We start from the raw sequence: 20,613 nt of genomic DNA on the forward strand, positions 1-20,613 counted from the left end.
GCCTGCACTCCCGCCCCAAGCTTCATCCCAGTGAGTGCAGAGAGGGGGAAATGGTAGCATTAGTGTGGAGAAGTTATTGTAGGTGTGCAGACATCACGGACAGGTTGTTGCAAATGCTCACCACGTTTGATCAACACGGTCAGTGTCCCTGCAAGGAGGGGAGAAAGAGCTCAGAGAAGAAGCCAACTAAAGACATTTGGGCTTGGGGTGAGGGTGGGGAGACATACAGAACTAAGAGCATCATCACTAGACAGAGAGGTGGTTCCATGTTCAATCCAGGTCCACTCGTGTGAGTGAGCTATGTCACAGTTCAGAGAGAATTCCTATCTCAACAACACTTAACATCCTCCAGTCACCACCCCAGCTGGGGGCAAAGCATCCCTAGCAACTCACTACCCCAACCAAGAAAGAAGAAAGACGTCAGGAGCTTTATGGATTGAAGACTATATCCTCAGCTATTCCCACTGGTCCCCCCACCAAGAAGTATGGGGTCAGGAAGCAGGGTAAGGAGTAGGAAAATGAAGTTCCCTGCCCACAGCAGGAAAACTAATTTTGCTCACAGCAGCCGTGTTGAATGGGAAGAAATCTTATTCTAGGAATAAAATGGTGCTTTGGGTGGTGGCAGCTGTTGCTCCACCAATCCAGGAAGCAAAAAAAAAAACCAAAAAGGGACATCGTCTGCACATTTCAAAATTTACTCACAATCACTCTAAAATGGAAGAAAGACACCAAATGCAGTTCTGTAAACACCAACTGCAGAGGCACAAAAGGTGAGTCAGGGTCCTGTAGACCCCAGGGTCTGCCTCAGAACACTACCAGCCAGATGCCTGTATCTCTCCAATCTGCAGGCTCTGTGGACCACATCTCAGCCTCTACACCTCCACCCACCCCACCACACCCCTGCCCCCCAATGGCACCTGCAGTGGTGCTTCCTGCTGGCAAGCCAGAAGGCGCTGTCACACGCATAGCAGTGGGCAGCCAGGTGGTCAGGGAGCCAACGGGTCATCTGTAAAACAGATGGGGCCAGGTCAGTGACAGGAGATGGGTCATCCAGCCAGAGCCAGCAGAGCCATGCTGGGGGCAGCAAGAGTCACAAGGACCACACTGGCTCCAGTGGCACCAGCCCATCAGGTCTGATGTCAGCAGTACACGAAAGGCGTCCAAATCGTTTCCCTGGAGGGGACTCCAACTGCCCTGATCAGTGGCAGGCAGTAGCACCCTGGGTCACTATGAGAGCTGGCAAGGCTCTAGTTCATAGAGGCAATGAGAGAGGGCTGGCTTGCTGAGTCTCCCTGGCTCAGAAATTCTAGGCTTGATGGGAATTCACAGGTGCTGAGATTCAGAGAGGCTCAAGGCTAAGTGTGCGGTGAGGTCGTTCCTTGGCCAGGGGCAGGGAGAATGGATGATGGGGGAGGAGAAGAACTGGAAAAACAGTTGCATGGGTGGCACTCAGAACAGGGGCTGAGCCTGTACCTCCGTGTCCTGTTTATCCACCTGCTCCCAGCTGGCTTCAGAGAAAATCTCTGTGCTGCAGCGAGACAAACAGTTCTGATCCAGATTGCTTTCCGAGTCAGGAATTGAAGTCTGTTGGCAAACAAACACAGCTGAACAGAATGAACCTGGTCTCCTCCCAGAAGAAAGGACTTGGCAAAGAAGGGAGCACTGGGGACTTTGGGCGGGCCTGCGTGTTAGAGCTGCTGAATTTCTAGGTGCCTCAGCCATCAAGAATTGGGTTGAGCAGGTGCAGAGACAGGGTTGAGCTCAGCTGGAAGAGAGATACACAGATCTAAGACTGTGTGCAGTGACTCTGGAGTGGAAAGACAGGCCTCGGGTTCCAGGAAGTGAGTAGGACAGAAGTGACCAGGATGGAGTGGGAACTCAGTGTCAGCTGCTCCAGGGGGCCTGTCAATCCAACCCTGCCACTCACATCTGTGTGATGAAACTGAGTGCTTTGGGCATGTCCTCCTTTCTCTGAAGGACTCTTTGGGAAAATGAGAAATCATCATTATTAGTATAAAGGAAAAACCAAGTCGGTTTGAATTGGAAGTCATTGGATGAGCTCGCCTTTAATGTACGTTGACTGCTTCAAAGCCAGACTCACACTTGTACTTAATCACATCAAGTAAGGAGACTGAGTCCTTGAGAACCTCCCCTCAGGTACCCCCACTTCCAGTCACCAAGCCCCATCAGCACTAACTCCCAACACTGCTAAAAACCAATCCTTCTGCCCATTTCTACGCCACAGAGTGGGGACAAATATCTGTTTAAAAAGAAGTAAACCTTCACAGCTGCAGCCCATGTTATGTTTTGTTGCGGGGGGGGGGGGGGGGGGGGAGCGGGGGCGGGGGAGGTGGCGGGTAATGGTGGGGTTTCTAATTATTCACTAGCTACTAGGGTAGGACAGGCACTATAATTTGACAGGAATATTTTACTTTGCCCTACAAGTGTTATTCTTCCCAGGAGTTCATGCTCTTCTCAAGGCATGATCCTCTCGCCAAAGAGAACTAACCAATCACATAGTGAGTGCTAACTCTCTTCCTTATTCTGTCTAGACAGGATACTCATGGAGAGTAAGCAATGCAGGAAAGAGAAAGAAGCACACTGCCAATCACTGGCTGAGGCTGATCTCCAGCCTCTCTCAACAGAGCTACTCTGGACCTTTCCAGTTCTTTCAGAAATCTGTACAAAGGGCACCCTGGCTCAGCATGCCCTGTCTCCTTGTGCAGCTATGGAGGCACCATGGTGTACTTACCACTTCATCCCCAAAGTCCCCATTGAAGCGGAGGGAGCTGGTCAGGTACTGGCTCTCCAGGCGACTCCTCAGCTCTTGGACCTGTTTCTTCAAGGTCTCCACTTCCTGCTGGTGGCCTGACTCAATCTGACGCAGGCGCTGTTGGATAGTGTCCGTGTACACAGGCATGCCGTCATCGTCCAGGTGGCTGCGGGAAGGCTGGTCAGGGCTGCCAGTTGCAGACGGCCTCCCCAAGTGGCTCTGCAGCCACTTGTGGTGCAAGTTCCTCGAGTGTAAGTGGGCAGAGCTGCAGCTTGTGGCAGATAGCTGGCGGCTCAGTGAGTCCTTGCTCCTACCAGCCTCCCCATTGGTGCAGTGCCCATTGGGGGTAGGGTATTTCTGAAGGGTACTAGGCCCTGGGGACTGTTCTGAGGCCTTATTTTCAGTCTCTGGGGCACCATTGCACACAAGCCTCTCTTTACATTCGGCTAAAGGCAAGGCACAAGGAGAATGCACCAGGCTCTGGGTGCTGCCGGGGGAAGTCCTATGCACCACAGATCCCACTTGGGGCCTCTCAGCCAGGCTCCTCTCTGAAGGCCTGGGCTCCATGGCTTGAGGAAGCACATCCTTGCCACTGAACCTGCCGCTGCTTACCGGGCAAGGTCTATGATGTCCTTGGGGCCCACTTTCTGACTTCACTTTATCTTCCATTAACATGTCCACGGAACTATCCATGTTTGGTCCTCTGGTCTCAAATGAAACTTGGGAGGGCAGAGAACTTGACTGTGAGGTACCAGAGCCAACTTTTGCATCTACTGAGATTGGAAAGACTGCTTCCTCCCTGTCCTCTGCAATAGCTCCTATTTGAGACTGTTCCACAGGGACTTCCTGGGTATCCTCTCCCCTGGGGAGCTCCTGGAGAGAACTGGGGAGAACACTGTGCCCACCCTGCTGCTCAGCAACACTCTGTGAGAGCACAGGAAGGCTGGTGACTGGATGGCCCCTTAGAGCAGCATCACCCAGTTCTTGCTCTTGATGAAGCACAATGGCCGGGCCCTCAGGGGCCTTCCCCCTACTCTCCTCTTCTAAAAGAGCCTCCTCTTTGACCTCCTGTATCCCCCTGTGGGCAGGCTCCTCTACCCCACTCTCCTCTTTGGTGGCTTCTTGTAAAATGTTCTCCATCTGCCCCTCAGCTACTCCAGCTGCAACTGACAGCTCAGCGCCACCCAGCACTTTGGTTGGCTTCCCCAGGCTGTCAGGATCCAGAAGCTCCTCCCCAGGACCAGACAGGGTGCTCAGTTCCAGCGAGCGACGGTGCTCCTGCCACTTCTCGTTCAGGCTTGGGTCACTGCTGCGCCGGCTGGCTAGCGGCACTGTGTTGTCGCAGGCTGTGGTCAGATTGTCAAATGATCTAGTCTTTGGTAGCCTAAAGAAAAGAGTTTGGGGGAAATGAGAATTTGAGGTTGTTCAAACAGAAGTAGGAGACCACAGGTTTTAACAGGCAGTCACTTCATAACTGGCTCCATTACAGCCACTTAAGGAGCCCGGGTGTCTCTGGAAGAAGGCGCAAAACTGCAGGAAGGCAGAGCTCCAGTCCTTCTGTTCCTCTGGCACCACCCCTACCCCATACCTGACACTTATAATAAGCTAACAGCAAATGTTATTTTAAAAAGACATTATTCACGATACTATGTTTCTCAATTAGTGGCGAAGGGAAGTAGCACTGCTGACTTTCTGATATTACAGTATTTTAAGTTATCCTTCACCAATCTGAATCCAGTTAAGCTAATTCATAGCCTGCAAAGCCAGACAGTCTATCTGACAGCATCTGCCTTTCAAGCCCAAGACAGCAAGTCATAGCAGGGAGGCAGGACCACACAGCAGTGGCTGAAACTCAAGCCAGAGGATCACAAGGAACCCAGAGGATTTGCTCCATCACTGAGAAACTGCTTGGTGCATGCAAGAGAGCGATGTAGCAACAGGGCCCAGTACTCTCCAGGAAACGAGGCTCTTACAGCCTCACAGCCCCAAACCTTTATACCTTCCCTAAGAAAAACTTCAGAGATCTAGGAAAGATGTGTGGAACCAGACAATGTCATGATCTCCAAACACCCCTGGGTGCATCCCAACACAGGAATACACCCACGAAGGACCTAAGGTCTTGGCATCAGCCCCAGGCTCACCGACTCAGGGGTGGATCATCAGGGCTGGTGCCAGGGGCTGGGTATGGTGCGCAGCTGTCGTCCACGGGGGTGGATGGGGATGGGCAGGGCAGGTACACTGCACTCCACAGCATCAGGTTACGCACGTGGCACACAGGGTACAGCACCTGAGGAGAGAGCAGTGGACACAGGTTTAAACAAGTTCCAACAAGTCTGTTAGAAATGTCTAGAAATGAGGGTGAAGAGCGAACACCAAGCAGGAACGCCCAGCCATCCTGTACAGCCTCCAGAGGGCATTAGCCTGAGTGGATGCAACTCTATCTTGCGGGGGACGGGGGACAGGACACTTTTCACCTCATAGCCTCTGTGGGCATGAAAATCTAAAAAATTTTTTAAAAATCCATTTCTCATTAGTTCTTAGGTCACCTTTATTGAATGACGCTTGTCTCAGCCTAATTTGTTGCTTTTACGGCACAAGAAAGTGAGTCATTCTGCTAGATGCTGACTGTCTGTTCCCTGGTACAAAAGCCTGGTTTCAGAACACGTTGTCAAACCTGTTTTATAGGATCATCTACATTAATCATGTGAAAAGGAGAGAATTTTCTTCTGTACTGTTACTTCCCCAGCAGGCACAGGACAGAGAGAAGCAGCTAGCTTCAATCTTTCCTTAGACTACTTAACTATAGTAAGAAATTTATTTATTAATTAATAGTCCAGCAAACAGTATAACCTCTCATTAGCCTCCTTGTGACTTTAGAATTTAAGACACATTCTGACAAAAGGAACATTACTGTGTACCAATGCACAGATGTAAGTGCCTCCTTTTCTCTGCTTAACAGAAGGTGTTCCTTTGAGGAATAAAGTCTTAAAGGGCCTGCCAGTCCTCCAGAGAATCACGTAGATACACATGCTAGTGTCACACACAGTCTTCTGCTGAGACAGAAGCTGCAACGGGTACCATCACCTGTTGCCACTGGAAGGGTGCTGGGGGCCTGCAGCTCCTTCTGAGCTATCGGGGCATCCAGGGAACAACTTAAGTGCCTCTTCCACTTGTTAGACAGAGCAAGCTAGGAATAAGTTAAGCTCTGGCAGAGGTGCCAGACAAGATTCATGTCTAGAGAGGCAAGGTAGAGACGTGTGTTAAATCAAACCACCCTGAACAAAGAGTAGTCAGAAGCAGGGCAGAGCATAACCAGAAAACAGGTCTTTCCCAGGACAGAGCGGTTGGGGAAAAAAATGGAACCAACTCATCCAGAGACAACTGAGATGCCTTTGAGAAAAGAGTCACTTCTCAAAAAGGATCCCATATGTCCCATCCCCAAATTCATACTGCTGATGAGGGAGAAAAGGCTAAAGGATACATACGGCTTCTGACTGAGAGGAATACAGTAGGTTTTTGAAAGCTTTGTTGCCTGCCCGAAGCAGTGACCACACAGAACATGTCCGTTCCTGAGTATGCTTTTCCCCTCTCTCCTTGGCGTTGTTGCACAGGAATGTTCCAAAGAGGCAGGAATAGGTATGTTGCACCAGTTTCACCTATGGGAGTCCAATGTGAGGCAAAATCAAGCAATGGGTACACATTTTCTGGGGGAAGGTCAGCCCAGCTGAGCCACCTTCCCAGACATCCCCAATGTGCACTTCAGTTCACACTTGGTAAGGATGCGGGAACCAAGTAAGCCACCCAATCACAGCCTCCTCACAACCCCAGCCACTGTCACTCCTGAGTCAAAAGAGCAAAGACAGGGCATTGGGACTGCCATCCTCTTGGCCTCCCTTGTAAACAATGTCCGAGGTCCTAAGTTAACAGCCACCCATATACACTGGGCACAGGAGCAGGTCAGTGTGCAACCCAAGTCTGAACTTCTAAACAGCCTTTCATTCAACAAGTTGCTGTTGAGCATCTTACATACCCCAGATGTTTCTACAGGTGCTGGATAGGCAACAACGCGAAGATGGCTCTCCTGCTCTGGCTGTGGGGGGAGGGATGACCAGGGCTATGGACAACAGTAAGGCAGGGTAAGAGGGCCAGAGCACATGCAGGGCAGTGTGAGAGGACCTCACTGGTAGAGACTTGATGGAAATGAGAGAGCAGGTTATACCGGCACGGGGGGCGTGGGGAGAAGGGGAGGGAGGGGCTGCTCCAGGCAGAGGCAACCGCTAGCACAGTGGCCTTGAGGTGAGCACAGGCTTGCAACTTCTGAGGAACTAAAGGAGGCCAGTGTGACTGACAGACATTGCATGAGGTAGAGGATGGGAGGAAATGAGCCTGGACAGGTAACCTCTAGGAGAGCCTTGCAGGTCATTTTAAGGACTGTGACTTTTACTCTGTGTGAAAAGCAGAGTCATTGGAAGTTTCTTGACAGAGGAATGACATGGTCTGTATCGTGTTTTAGAAGGATCCCTCAGGCTGCTGGATTGACTCTGGAATTGGGGCAGGAGATGATGGTGGCTTAGACCAGTGTTGGGAAGAGCACAGGCAGCAATAAGTTATCAGGTTTTAGACACATTTTTAAAGCAGAGCTACACTACAGAATCTGCTGACAGACTGAATGTGGAATATGAAGGAAAGGAGATTTGAGGATGACAGAGTTTTTGCCCTAAATGAATCGAAGGTTTGAGTTGCCATTTGGTGAGATGGAAGACTTCTGGAAGATAAGTTTTGGGGTGGAGAGATACAGAAATCAAGAACTAAGTTCTGAACATGTTAAGTTTGAAATACCATTAAAATGTCCACGTGGAGGTACTGAATAGTCACAAGTGGATATGAAAGCCTGGAGTTTAAGTGGAGAGAGAAGTCTGAGCTGAAGGCTTAAATATGTGGGACTCACAGAGAGCAATTAAAGCTAACTGGATGAAATCCCTCGAGAAGGAGGCTGAGCCCTGGGGCACTCCAACATTCAGAAGTGGGGAGGTAAGGAGGAACTAGCAAAGGAGAGAGAAAGGATGAGTTGGTGAAGCAGAGGAGAACTAAGAGTGTGTGCTGGAAGTTAACTGAAGAAAGTGTTTCAAGAAAGGAGTGATTAAATTGTGCCAAATGTAACACTGGATCAAAGAAGATGAAACAGTCAAAAGAACTTCCAGTTATAAAATAAGTCAGTCAGGGGGACGTGATGTACAGCATGGTGACTATAAGTTAGTAATACTGTACTGTATATTTGAAAGTTGCCAAGAGAGTACATCTTAGAAGTTCTCATCACAAGAAAAATACTCTATGTATGGTGACAGATGTTAACCAGATTTTGTGGTAATCTTTTAGCAATATATACAAATATCAAATCACTGTTGTACACCTGAAACTAATATAATGTTATCCATTATACTGCAATTTTAAAAAAAGGTGATTGAAAACTGATCACTGGATTAGTAACATGAAAGTCACTGGTGACCTTAACAAGAGCAGCTCTGGTAAAGTGGTGGGGTGAACACCTGATTGGACCAGGTTTAAAAGAGAATGGGAGGAGAAGAGTTTGAGAGAGTAAATGTCTAGAAGACTTGAGGAGCTCTGCTGTGAAGAAATGAGATCTGAAAAATGAGATAAAAATAGGTAGAGAGGATGCAGGACCCCAAAGGGGTTTTGATGCAACAGGATGCACTACACCATGCCTGTATGCTGATGGCAATGATCTGGTAAAGAGGGAAATAAGCTGATGCAGAGAGCAGGGAGGAGAAATGCTGAAGCCATGAAGCTGAGCAAAAGAAGGGGGCTGGAAGCTGGTGGACAAGTGAAGGGAGGGGTTGGAAGAGGGCAAGGATGGTACATCTTCCTTCAAAGGACAGGGAGCAGAGAGAGTGTGGAATAGATGCAGGGGGGCTGGTAGATGGACTGGAGGGAGCAGATGAAAGTCTACTGTTTCTAACTACTGTTTAGTCTTCTATCATCCATTTTAAAAATTATGTTTAGAAGAACTCAAAGACTTTATGTAACCTTAGCACACGTGGGTTCACTAAACAAAAAAACATTTATTACTGTTTTTTAATTAAAAATGGAAGAATGGCCCCTCAAATTCTAAAAAGGATGCAGTTTCATGTGAAAACTAGCACTAACATTTACATTGATACCCCTATGAATTTAGAAGGTCCCCACAATGAAGAATCACAAGCCCAGACTCACAAGGAATGCTTCATTGAACTCAAAAGAGCATGGGAATTGCCTCTGAAGCTGATGAACACAGTCAAGCCACTGCAAAAACACTGGGCAACGCTCGTTCAGATCATCCGAGTTCTCCCCGTGACCACACCGGTCAGCAAACTTGTGACCAAAATCCAGCCACTCCATCTCCACGAGGACCTGGAAACCCTGCGGGGAAGCACCCAGGAGAGACCCGTTTGTGCCTGTCTATGCAAACTATAACTGTCCTGACCCTAATGTCACCAACAGTGATCCTGTTTAACAGCCTCCCACAGAGCCCATCAGGAGCCCCTAACCCGGCCCCATGGCCAACGGACAGGACACAGGCTTAGGGCAATTTCCCAATTCCATTCCAAAATCATCAAAAGGGTGATAACTAAGCATTTATCTAAGTCTTTGTTGAGACACTATTTTTAGCCCTTCATTCACTATAAAGTCATACTTTTTTCCCCTTAATTTCTTTTTTATTTTTAATTTGTCTTTCATGTTACACTTACAAAGTCATGTTTGTAAAATCTTTCCCCATCCCGGATTTACATATATTTTAGTGTAACTTTATGGTTTTTCTTGTATCTTTAACCCAATAAGTGATTATTTCACAATAGGGTTCTTTTTCCACAGAACAACACTGTGGTGATATATAGACCGGTTACCATAATAAGCATGTCAAGATCCTTCTATAGAAGCCCCACTTTCCTGGGGTAGCCAAAACTTTTCCAAGTAGATACTCTGCAACAGAAAACATATCTGTATTCTCAATACCTTGTTATCCACAATCTTCCACTTTTTAAGAGGCACAAGCACTGTGGTAGGTATCCCAACAATTTAGCTCAAGGTAAAGGAGCAATGATTCAAAACTAAAGAAATTTCACTGTCACTGCACCGCACCACCTCAACCAAAACTGATTCATAAAACGCTCCAAGGTTTCCCCCACTAATCCTAAAGTGTCAAATCCTACCTCTATGGTTCGGTAATAAGGGTCCAGCAAGAGCTTAGCCAGTGCCACAATCTGGGGGGTGCGGTCCCAGCCATCGGAGCAGTGTGCGAGCACTGGCCGCTGATCACGGTCCACAGCATGCACTACCAGCAGCGCTGACTTCAGAAGCACAGAGAGGTGATGAAGCCACTTTGTGCTTTCAAGAGCTGAGAGCCAACTAAAAAAATAAAACAGAAGGGGATAGGAAATGCTAATTTTGATGATATACTGGGTCATTACAAATACCTGTCAAATTAAAAAGCAATTCCCAGAATGAACTAGGAGATTGGGATACCAAACTGTACACTCTAAATATATGCAGTTTATTGTATGTTAACTGTCTCAATAAAAGTTCTTAAAAAAAAAAGCAATTCCCAAAGACTTTTCCCTCCCAATAAAACACTGCCAAAACAAACAGAAAATCTCTGTCTTTATAAAGCACGTACAAGGATGAAACCCAAGCCCTACCATGTCACAGAGAAGAGCCTTAAAAATAGGACAGTAATAGGGCCACCTTTTGTTCCAAAAATCTTATAGCTAATTTCCCAGAGAGAATTAATATTTAATATTTTTCAGTCTGTAATAGGTATATCTACCCAGTATAAGAAAAGTAGTTATTTCTGGAATCTTAAAAAAAAAAAAAAAAAAAAAAAGCCACTTCTCAGATGGAAAAGGGAAAATATTTATATGTAATGATCAGCAACTCTGCCCAACAAGTTCTCCAAAAAAATGTAAAGAAAACTCTAATATAAATATGTCTGTAACAAGATACAAGCTGGATACCACATCCAAAAGCAGTGCAGACACCATCGCTTACTACCAACACCCTAACATTACCACTGATCAAGTCTTGAATGTCTATGGGTTAAAACTGGATGGGCCCAAACTAATGATCTGGACTCACACAAATTAGTATGCCAGTGGCCACACAGTATTACTGGGCTTAGTGCAGACTGGATTCAGCAGGGATCTAAAAGAACCTTTTTTCGAAAGGCCTTCAGGAAGTATCAGATCCCAAGAACTGCCCCCTTAGGAATAATCACAAGCTGATCACAACCGAGGTTTTTTGGGTTTTGTTTGTTTTTTAAAGACTTTTAAAAATTATTTATTTGTTTTGGCTGTGCTGAGTCTTTGTTGCTGTGTGTGGGCTTTCTCAAGTTGCGGTAAGTGGGGGCTAGTCTTTGCCATGGTGCACGAGCTTCTCATTGTGGTGGCTTCTCTTGTTGCAGAGCACAGGCTCTAGCCACTCGGGCTTCAGTAGTTGCAGCACACAGGTTCAGCAGTTGTGGCACACGGGCTTAGCTGCTCTGTGGCATGTGGGATTTTCCCAGCCCAGGGACTGAACCCATGTCCCCTGCACTAGCAGGCGGATTCTTAACCATGGCGCCACCAGGGAAGTCCACAATTGGTTTCTGAACTGTGCTGACATTTTGTTTCTTGTGCCCTGTCATGAATTCTACTTCTCAATCCCCACAAAAAGCTCCAATTTCTCCAAAATGTGATCAGATTTGTAGTTAAGACCACATAGTCTAGCCCTTCCAACTGTGAGTCTGAGAAGGGAATAAATACTTCTGTCAGGGGACTATGAGAAGGCTTTTGCCAAGACTAGTCCATAAAGGCCTATTAAACCTTGGGGAATGAGTATGAATTTTTGGAATAGTTCAAAGAGAGGGTCTTTCCAGGCAAACAGACAACAGAATGTACTGCATAAGCACTGGCTTCACGTGGATTAGCTTGTTCTACCAACCAGACTCTGACTCCTCAGAGGGCAAACAGGCACAGGTATACCCTCCCTATGCAGTGCCTAGCATACAATGAAGGTTCCTACTTTTTAAATTATGGAGAAAAACTCTATCTCAAGACTTTCTCTGTCCTACTAAATACCTGAGAAACATTTTTTTGTTGTTAGTGGATTGATTATTTATTCTCATTCCTCACACAGTCCTGAAAAAAACTAAAAGATGAGGCTTAGGAGAACAAATACTAAGTTATCTCCTGGCCCCTGGAGAACCAGTACATGAGAACCTGGTTCTCTTGAACCTGAGTGAGCCATTCTTATATACCAGGTGGTGTTGTCCATGCCCAACACAGAAGCTGCACTCCAAAATCTGCCAACGGAGGAGGTGTGCTGAGACTCCAGATTCCTTTGTCCTAATCTCAAAAGCTGAGGTAGCAACCTAACCACATCCGTAGCCCTCTTCACGTGCAAACACGTGTTAGGAGGCTAGCTTACAGCTCTTCCCACCGCTGCCATAGCTTCTTTTTATCCACAGGGGAAGCTTCACTACTGCATTATGATTTGCTGCCAAATACAGACAAAGCATTTTCTTCTTCTTACAACCTCCCTCCTCCCCAACATTCATCTAACAAAGCAAGGGCTAATTACATCTTCTTGACTCAGAGTTTAAAAAACAGCTTTTTAAGAAAGAATTTTAACTTATGGAAGATGTTACAGATCAAGTAGTATTGACTCTATCCCTTTTATTTTATAGGCAGGAAAAACTATAACCACAGGAATTAGGCCACTTGGCCTTTACAGTCAATTAGTGGCACATCTCCTGAATCCTCAGCCAGGCTCTTTCTACACCCTCCCTTTAGGAAAGGGAGTACTACTAGCTGGGTTCTGAATACGTGTAGCAGATGCAAGTTGCTAATCCCCAAAGCAGGGCAGCAATCTCATTTCTTCGGTCAGGCTTTTCCCCGAGGACAACTGCTTCACCCTCTAGGCTGACTGCAACTATGGTGAATTTAATCATCTGCTACTAGGAGTTAGTACAAGTGGTTCAGGCAGCCATTTGATTTAATAAATCAAAGAATGCTGCAAACTTGATGCAATCATGAGATCTGCTGAACAGAACTCAGGGAAACAGCTATGGGACCTAGCACAAACATCAGAAGAGAGAAAATTCTGTCTTCTCTGGCACCATTTCTGGCATCCTGAAATAGTAAAAGAGGGGCTTTTAAATATTTATCTGTCCATATTTGTTTCACAGAGCATTCTTCCTAATTTATCTTGTATTCAAACAGTTCCCTTGGGGGGAGGGGTGTTATTTCACCTTCCTCACAGCAAATGCCAGCCAATCATTTTTAATAAGCAATAAAAATCATGGTAATGTTCTTAGTAAATAAGAGGGCAGTTTAGAAATCAGAAGCCAATGTGAAAGGAACTGACCTACTGGCAAATTTAAAGAAAGTTTAACCCTTTTTACAACATAACGAATAAATTTTTACTCTTCACTGTAAAACGTTCCACTTCAGAGCAGGTTAAGTGTCACTATAGGATGTCAGAAAACACAGAATTAAGTTACTCTGGGTCAAAACACGTAGACGAAAAGGAAGAGGGCCCAGGAAAAATAAGAAGGCAGTGCTTCCATTCTGAGGGCTGAGATCTGTCCTTCGCTGCACATTTTTAAACCTTTCAAAGGGCTAGATTTTTCTCCCGGCTCCCCCTTTGTGCTGTGTGCTCCTAACAGAGGAAGGAGAATACCCACGGACTCCGAAAGTAAAACTGAAGTTCACAAAAAAACAAAAACAAAAACAGAAGAATACCTTTGAAGTCATTTTTTTAAAAAAGGCAATGCAAGCTTAAAGCCAAGGTCTTACTTTCCCGGATCTGGCATCTGTGTGCACAGCAATCGCAGAGACTGAAAACTCCTCCGAATTGAGTGAATATTTGCCATCCCCATAAAGACAACTTCACAGTTCGGGTAATACTCTGGAGAGAATAACAACAAAGAGAACACAAATATGTTGAATTTAAAGTCCAAATGGCCAAATTTAAAAGAAGCAAACTGGCTATAAAACAAACCCACTGTAGCTGCTGACTAATGAAATGCCAATGTTTTGATGCCTATCAGCCCAGTCCTTTATTATGAGAGGAAAACAGTGCTTGATTTTTAGCTGTCTTTTCGAAAAGGAAGGTTAGACTTGTGAAGAAGATACTGACATAAAATAGAAACTTTAAAAAAAAAAACCAAAAAAACAAAAAAGATCTATATACTTCCATCTTACCCCAGGTTTACTTCTTGGGCCTCTCTTAATTGCATCTCTGGAATCTCTTTGAAAAGAACCTAGCAGAACTATGTATTTCTGCATTCAAATTTCATCTTGGTACAACTGCTTTCAGATTCCACTTAGCTCACATCTGAATAAGGAGCTCAGTGCCTCTATACCTGCTGCATTAGCACACAACTGGCACCTAAGAGGTCCCTCCTTAGAGAAAGCCAGCATTCAAACAGTAGGGGTGTTATAGGTCACGACTCAAACTCTAGTGCTTTGCTAGAGTTCTGTATTTACTGCTTCAATTTCCACCCCACGTATTCTAAGTAAAAGCCACGTGAGGAGTTTTCTGTGAGGCCAGTGATGAGCACATCCACTGTCAAACACAACAAAAAGCTTTTAGAAGGCTGAGAAACTGAGCCACTAAAGAAGAAGCTTCCAAACATAACAGGCCTTATAATGGGAGAGGATTTACTTTCCTTATCACCTAAAGGTTGGCAAAGGGAAGGAAGATTCTTTGGTTTCATTGCACCTCCTCCTCCATTTCTCCCTTGAAAAGAGCATACAGTATTAAAAATCCAAGGAGCGCTGGCTCTCTCAAAACAGGTTGAGGAACATGGCTTTCCATTCATTTCAAATTGAAAACTAAGACCTAGCTGGGCATGGGCTGGACTCACAGGGACAGAGGGTCAGGGACAAAAGCACTGTGTACTTCACCTGGGCATTCACAGCCTCCTCCTTTGGCTCGGTTCGCCACAGCTGCTGCGTAGGAGCGTGCATCCAAGATCAAAAGCTTCTGTGGTTGGATGGCTAAACTCTCTGCTCCTGAAGCATTTGACAAAGAAGAATCTAGGGACATCAGGAGCAGGAAGGAAAAACTAAATGAGCCCGTCTCTCCCAGAACTGTTGCAAAATAAGAACCACAGTACCCAAAAAACTCAATTAAGTGAAATCCACCTAACCAAAACTACCTTAATCCAATAAGACTTCTCTCTTTCATTTGTTTTCTATTTTGCCTACAATCTCCTATACCTCATTTCTATATCTATAGTCCTAGAATGACTACAACATAATCCTGGTGTTTTCCCCCATGGTCTGGAGACACTGCAGGTTCCCTATCACATATATATTACATCTTGTCACGATGGCAAGAAAGACAACAAACACTCTAGTCCTCTTAAACCAAGTTTCAAAGAGAAGTTCTTCTGGTTTTTACCAAGACCCATGACTCCTCAAATAATCCCATCAATTGAAGCTTCACTCTCTCTTTTCTATGAAACAAATTCTGTGTCTTATAAGGAAAAGGCCATTTCAAGAAAAGGTTCTCAGATGCCATAAAAACTACCGCCAGAGGCACAGGGAGCACCTTACCAAACTCCACATCAGAAAGGTCTCCTGCGTGGGGGCAATCTCGGGGACTGCTCCTAGTTGACAGCTTGCTGCCACTGGATCGGGAGTCGCAGGCACAGGCTCTGGCTACTGACTGCACTAGGTGCTCATCGTCGGCATTGCGCCAGCCCCACCAGCTGACCTCCGGCTGTCCGCAGCGGGCAATGACAGCTCCATTGCTCTGGTGCCTGTGCGGGAACAAGACAACAACTGTACCCATCCCAGTGGCCCTATTCAGATGCTCTGTGTTCATACAAAAAGTGAGACAGTTGCTTTTAAATGCCTTAATGAACAGCTTGACTACAGGTAAGTGATGGGTTAGCTTCAGGTCCTCTCAGGGCATAAGTCTTATACAGCAACAAGAATAACAAAATCCCAGGACTTCCCTGGTGGTCCAGTGGTTGAGACTCTGTGCTTCCACTGCAGGGGACATGGGTTCCATCCCTGGTCAGGGAACTAAGATCCCACATGCTGCGTGGCATGGACAAAAAATAAATATTGAAAAAAAGAAAAAAAGAATAACAAAACCTATCTGGATCTTTCTTGATTATGATACCATTTTAGAGACCTTTGTGGAATAACCAACAAAATGATAAATGTATATTCTTAGAGAAAGCAAATTAATATTCATAAAGGAAATATCTGAATATTTAAATTTATTTTTGGAAAATCAGGTAAAAAATAAACTACAAATACCACACTAATTCTGCTACTTAATAACGAAGCATTAATCTCTCCTTAATACTACACCTGAATATCCAAGCATAACAGAAGCTGAAACAAACATCTGATTCCTCACTGACTTCTGAGGGCCCACTGCAGCAACTGTGCACTTACGGCTGGCTTGAGGATTCTTTTCAAAACAAGATCCCACATGTGGGACTGAAATACTTTCCTGGCCCACAGTGGATTGCTTTACAAAACCTCCTGACATTTCATGAGCCACAACTGCTCTTACTATAGGCAGACAGCTCAATGAGCCAGCTACCTTTCTGTAAACTCTCAGAAGGAAACGAACAGCATAAACGTCAATAAGCCATACTCTGATAAGATCCTTTTTCAAGAAGTAAGACCAAAAATCATACTCATAGTCTGCCTTAAAATGCTATTAAAACTCAAGCTTTTCCTAATTAGGAATTTTAGGAATTAGGCAATTCTAGCAACTAAAAAGTTATGAAGTTAACGTTATTTGGCAAGGAAAAGGATTCAAGTTCTAACATGTTACAACATGGAAGAACCCTGAGTATGTTATTGCTCCTAAGTGAAAGAAGTCATGAAAGACCACATATTACATGATTTCATTTATATAGGGTGTCCAGAATAGCCAAATCTATAGAAATAGAATGTAGATTTACTGATAACCCAGAGCTAGGGAGCCTGGGAAGGGAATAGGGAGTGAATACTAATGGGTCTGTGGTTTCTCTCTGGGGTGATGAGCATGTAGTAAAATAACTGTAGTGATGGTTGCACAACATTATGAATACACTAAAAAAAAAAAAAAATCAGTGAGCTATACACATTAAAAGGGTGAACTGTATGTGACATCTCAATAAAGGTGTTTTTAGAAGCTATAGAAGTAATCACTATACAAATAAACGAGTAAAAAAGCTAGTAAGCAAAAATTTTAATATTTCCCAGTTCTGTATCCTAGAGAGAACTGTCAATGTCTTTACTCCCATTAAAATTGTTTCTAAACACATATTCATACACATATATAACACACAGATGGATTTTTTTTAAAAACAGACTTCTGAATCTACTGTCTTGTTCAAGGAACAACGTGAGAAAGATTTTTGTTTTTAATCCCAAAACTCATAATAAATTAAATCTGGCAATAATAAAATTCCACTGGAACCATCAGTTTGCTTGTAGTTTTTAAATCCTCCCTTGTTAGGAGAGACAAATAATGGAAAGTACTTGTGTATTGCCAACACACTCAATTGGGTCGCCTGCTGAATGCAGCCAAACTATAAATAAAACCTCACTGACTCTTAAAATGCCTACTAGCATATAATAATAGGTGCTGAGCAACCAATAAGCTGACTGACAGCAATCCTTTACAGAACAGGGTGGCAGGGCCGTTCCTGCACATTCTTTTCTTCTGAAATTTTTCACAGCAATGCTCGAAAGGAACAGTAGATGGCACTCGTCAGCCTAGATCTTGGGTTTTAAGGGCCATAGTATTGTAACAGCTAGATTGCAACTGAACTACTGCAGTAAGCAGTGACGTGTTCTGCAGTCTTCTAGATGCTTTAGATTGCATGAAAGAGAACGAAAACACTACAGATAAAAATCATTAAAGAGCATTTCCATCATTTTACAAATAGAATCAGGAAAAATAAAAATTAAGATGTTCAATGGATGACTCCCCTGCTAAACACTGAATGCTTCAGTTTTGTACAGAAAGACACAAATGTTTAAACTATCCCTAAGTTAGTCTTAGTCAAACTCCCTAAATGACTAGAAGTTTCTAACAATCACTCAGTGCACAAAGGGGGAGAGCTGTGAATTGCACTACAGATGAGTGCCCTTCGCACCATCTTTCTGTGTTAAAGCAATCTGTCTTCAATAATAAATCCAATTAAGCACTCTCTCATCACCATAGGAGAAAGCACTAATCAGGTGCTGGTTCAGTGTGGTGCTGGCAAGTAACCGCTGCTAGCTAGCAACCTCAGGAATCATTACTGCAACTACAGACAACTACACTCAGTAAACACATGCTGGATCCAGAAGCATCTTGCCACCTGAGCTAGCAAAGTTCATGCCCTCTGGAATAAACTTTGGAAGGGAAAAGAAGCTTCCCATGTTTACCCTGTTTTACTGCAGCCTACACTTTTAGGCCTCTCTACCAACAGGGAGAATTGACCAAAGACCCTTACTTTGAAAATGAGAGTCCTTTCCCCTTATGCTCAAAGTCAGCAAACCTCACAAATGCCAGGGCTGCTGATCTAACACAGCTGTTGTCCACAGAGCAGCAACTGGCTGCTTTCCCTATCTGAGCTGGGCCGATCACAGATAAGACTCATAAATCCTTTGAGCTTTCACTGTTCTCTCTAATTCCTGTGTCAGCCTTACCACTTGAGTGATAGGTAAATTTGGTGACCTACTTTTCTAGGGGTGTCTGAAAGCAACAGTGATGACGACTGAGACTGAAAGCTTAATGGGTTCCACTGGGACAGAAGTAAATACGTGTTTTTCCATCTCTCTCACTTCAGGGTGGCCATCAAAATCTGCCTTCCATGGACTAAACAAGCTGGTTACCTCAGTGGCAATTCCACAAGGAGATAAACCCCTTCTTGCAACTCAGTTTCTCAATGAACTGCCTCCTGGTATGAGTTTCTAACTAAGCCTCACTGGTTTGGCCCAAATTCAAGGAGAGTCCATAAGTCTGCAAACTGGGAAAATGAAACGGAGAATGTGATATTACAAGGACATCTGAAACTGTTCCAAACTAAGAGGGAATGACTTTTGGGGGGGGGGGGGGGGGGAATGACTTCTTAAAAATTTAACATGATTCTGTGAGAAGTGAGTTAGTTATTCACTGAATTATAAAAGCAGCCCTCAGGAATAAAACCTACTCCAGACATTGCTTAGGAAGCCCAGGGCTTTTAGATTCACTGAGATATCACAGCATACCTGGGAAGTAAGAACATCACTCCCATTTTACTAATTGGGAACAGGCTGAGTTCAGTTAGGGAACTTACTCAAGGTGCCACAACAAGGAGTATGAGAGAAGACCTGAATCCTAAAATATGTGCTCCTCACCACACCACCACCCCCTTCTAGAACCTGACTCTCCTGCCTTTGATCTCTGATAGCTTCTATCCAGCCAAGCCCTAGCCTTCTCCTCTAAATGCTCCCTCTCAAAGCAGACCTCCACGAAGACAATCACAAATGACTCAAATCTACACTCCCAATTCTTACTTTCTAGGACTCACCACTCTCAATCCAAAGGCCAACACCTGAAGCAAAATGCAATGAGCACATTACCTTCTCACAGAATGTCAAAAGGATCTTAAAATAGCAAGTCCAGCCACTTTTCTATCAAAACTTTCTTTTCAGTGTCAACTGAATCATCAGGTAGTGTTTCAGATGAAGTACTGGTTTATGACTGGACGAACAGCTTTAGCAATAAGGAAGTACAGAACAGCCTGTTAAGTTCCCTGAACCACCCCCCGCAACCCTACTCCCAGGTTAGCAGCAACAGAAGCAGCAGACCATATGCAATAGGCAGTAGCTCCAGACCAAGCTCGGTCTGGCCAGGCTTACTTACCTGTAGACGACTGCAGGGATGCGCTTCCAGGACCTGAAGCTTGCGACACTTTCTAGTTCTTTGTCAGTGATCCAGGCAGGCACTATGAGCTCCTGTGGATAGCTACCACATAGCCTAACAGGGAAGGTGAAGAAGAGGGAGAAGGGAAGAAGACACAGAGGGAGGGGAGAGGAGGGAGAGACACGAGTGAGCCAGCAGAAGGATGTCAATCAAGCTACCCCACAGCCAGTTAAAAGGCAATGAGGAGCATTACTTGCGTCTTGGCCTGCTCAGCAGAATGGCTGCCTTAAGTGTTTACTTATGTACATGTCAAGTGATACTATCTTGGATTGTTCCACCTGATGCTGCCTTCTAGAAATCTGGCCGTCTTAACTATCAGTAAAAAAATGGGAGTTGAGAGGCAGTTACTCCATTGTAATTGTTGTAACCAATATATGAGTAGGTCATTTCTAACTACACAAGTGCCCAGTCCAGCTGCAGAGGTGGAAGTCTGTGTTACCTCTAGTAGACCCTCAGTCTTTCACCAAAACATGAGAAAAAGGGCAAGAGCCCACAACTTGAAGTTTCCAGAGACCTCCTAGGATTACTAACATATTCTCTGATGTGAACCAAAGAGGGTGTCCTAATTATAGGTAAGAGGTTCAGCCAGTGGGTATACAGATACACTATGGGTCAGCCCCATCTGCATACATAGTCGTAGCCCCATTAAGCCAGGTGAGCAATGTGAATATGCTATTAATCATAATTTCTATAAAATATACTTCATAATAAACTACACTCAAGGGAAAGAAACTTTTTTTTTTTAATTTAGCTTTTGTTTTATTAGAGTATAGCTGATTTACAATGTTGATTTAAAAAAGCTGTTTTCATTAGGGAAAATACTAGTATGTGCATATTAGTCAAGCTGGTGCCCTAGAAAGCATTATTTCTGATGGGTTATTTACTTATAAGAC

At 44.7% G+C, this 20,613-nt stretch overlaps 1 protein-coding gene across 9 annotated transcripts in view; it reads right to left on the bottom strand.

The window, feature by feature from the left end:
* The window catches only part of MTMR3 (myotubularin related protein 3), a 134,407-nt gene that overhangs the window by 3,798 nt on the left and 109,996 nt on the right, over window positions 1-20,613 (bottom strand). For 4 of the 9 annotated variants that reach the window (XM_057744070.1, XM_057744069.1, XM_057744065.1 and 1 more), the window contains 13 exons: window positions 19,661-19,774; window positions 15,370-15,575; window positions 14,716-14,847; window positions 13,603-13,714; window positions 9,982-10,177; window positions 9,005-9,190; window positions 6,804-6,863; window positions 6,259-6,429; window positions 4,915-5,060; window positions 2,753-4,157; window positions 1,474-1,584; window positions 918-1,006; window positions 122-148 (listed from right to left, as the gene is read on the bottom strand). In XM_057744070.1, coding sequence (XP_057600053.1) covers window positions 122-148; window positions 918-1,006; window positions 1,474-1,584; window positions 2,753-4,157; window positions 4,915-5,060; window positions 6,259-6,429; window positions 6,804-6,863; window positions 9,005-9,190; window positions 9,982-10,177; window positions 13,603-13,714; window positions 14,716-14,847; window positions 15,370-15,575; window positions 19,661-19,774 — 2,955 coding nt within the window. The remainder of the gene's footprint in view (window positions 1-121; window positions 149-917; window positions 1,007-1,473; window positions 1,585-2,752; window positions 4,158-4,914; window positions 5,061-6,258; window positions 6,430-6,803; window positions 6,864-9,004; window positions 9,191-9,981; window positions 10,178-13,602; window positions 13,715-14,715; window positions 14,848-15,369; window positions 15,576-19,660; window positions 19,775-20,613) is intronic. The other 5 variants (XM_057744066.1, XM_057744067.1, XM_057744072.1 and 2 more) reach the window with 4 other exon arrangements.

The sequence above is a fragment of the Hippopotamus amphibius genome, chromosome 8, assembly GCF_030028045.1.
Source record: "Hippopotamus amphibius kiboko isolate mHipAmp2 chromosome 8, mHipAmp2.hap2, whole genome shotgun sequence".
In the NCBI taxonomy this organism is placed as follows: Eukaryota; Metazoa; Chordata; class Mammalia; order Artiodactyla; family Hippopotamidae; genus Hippopotamus; species Hippopotamus amphibius.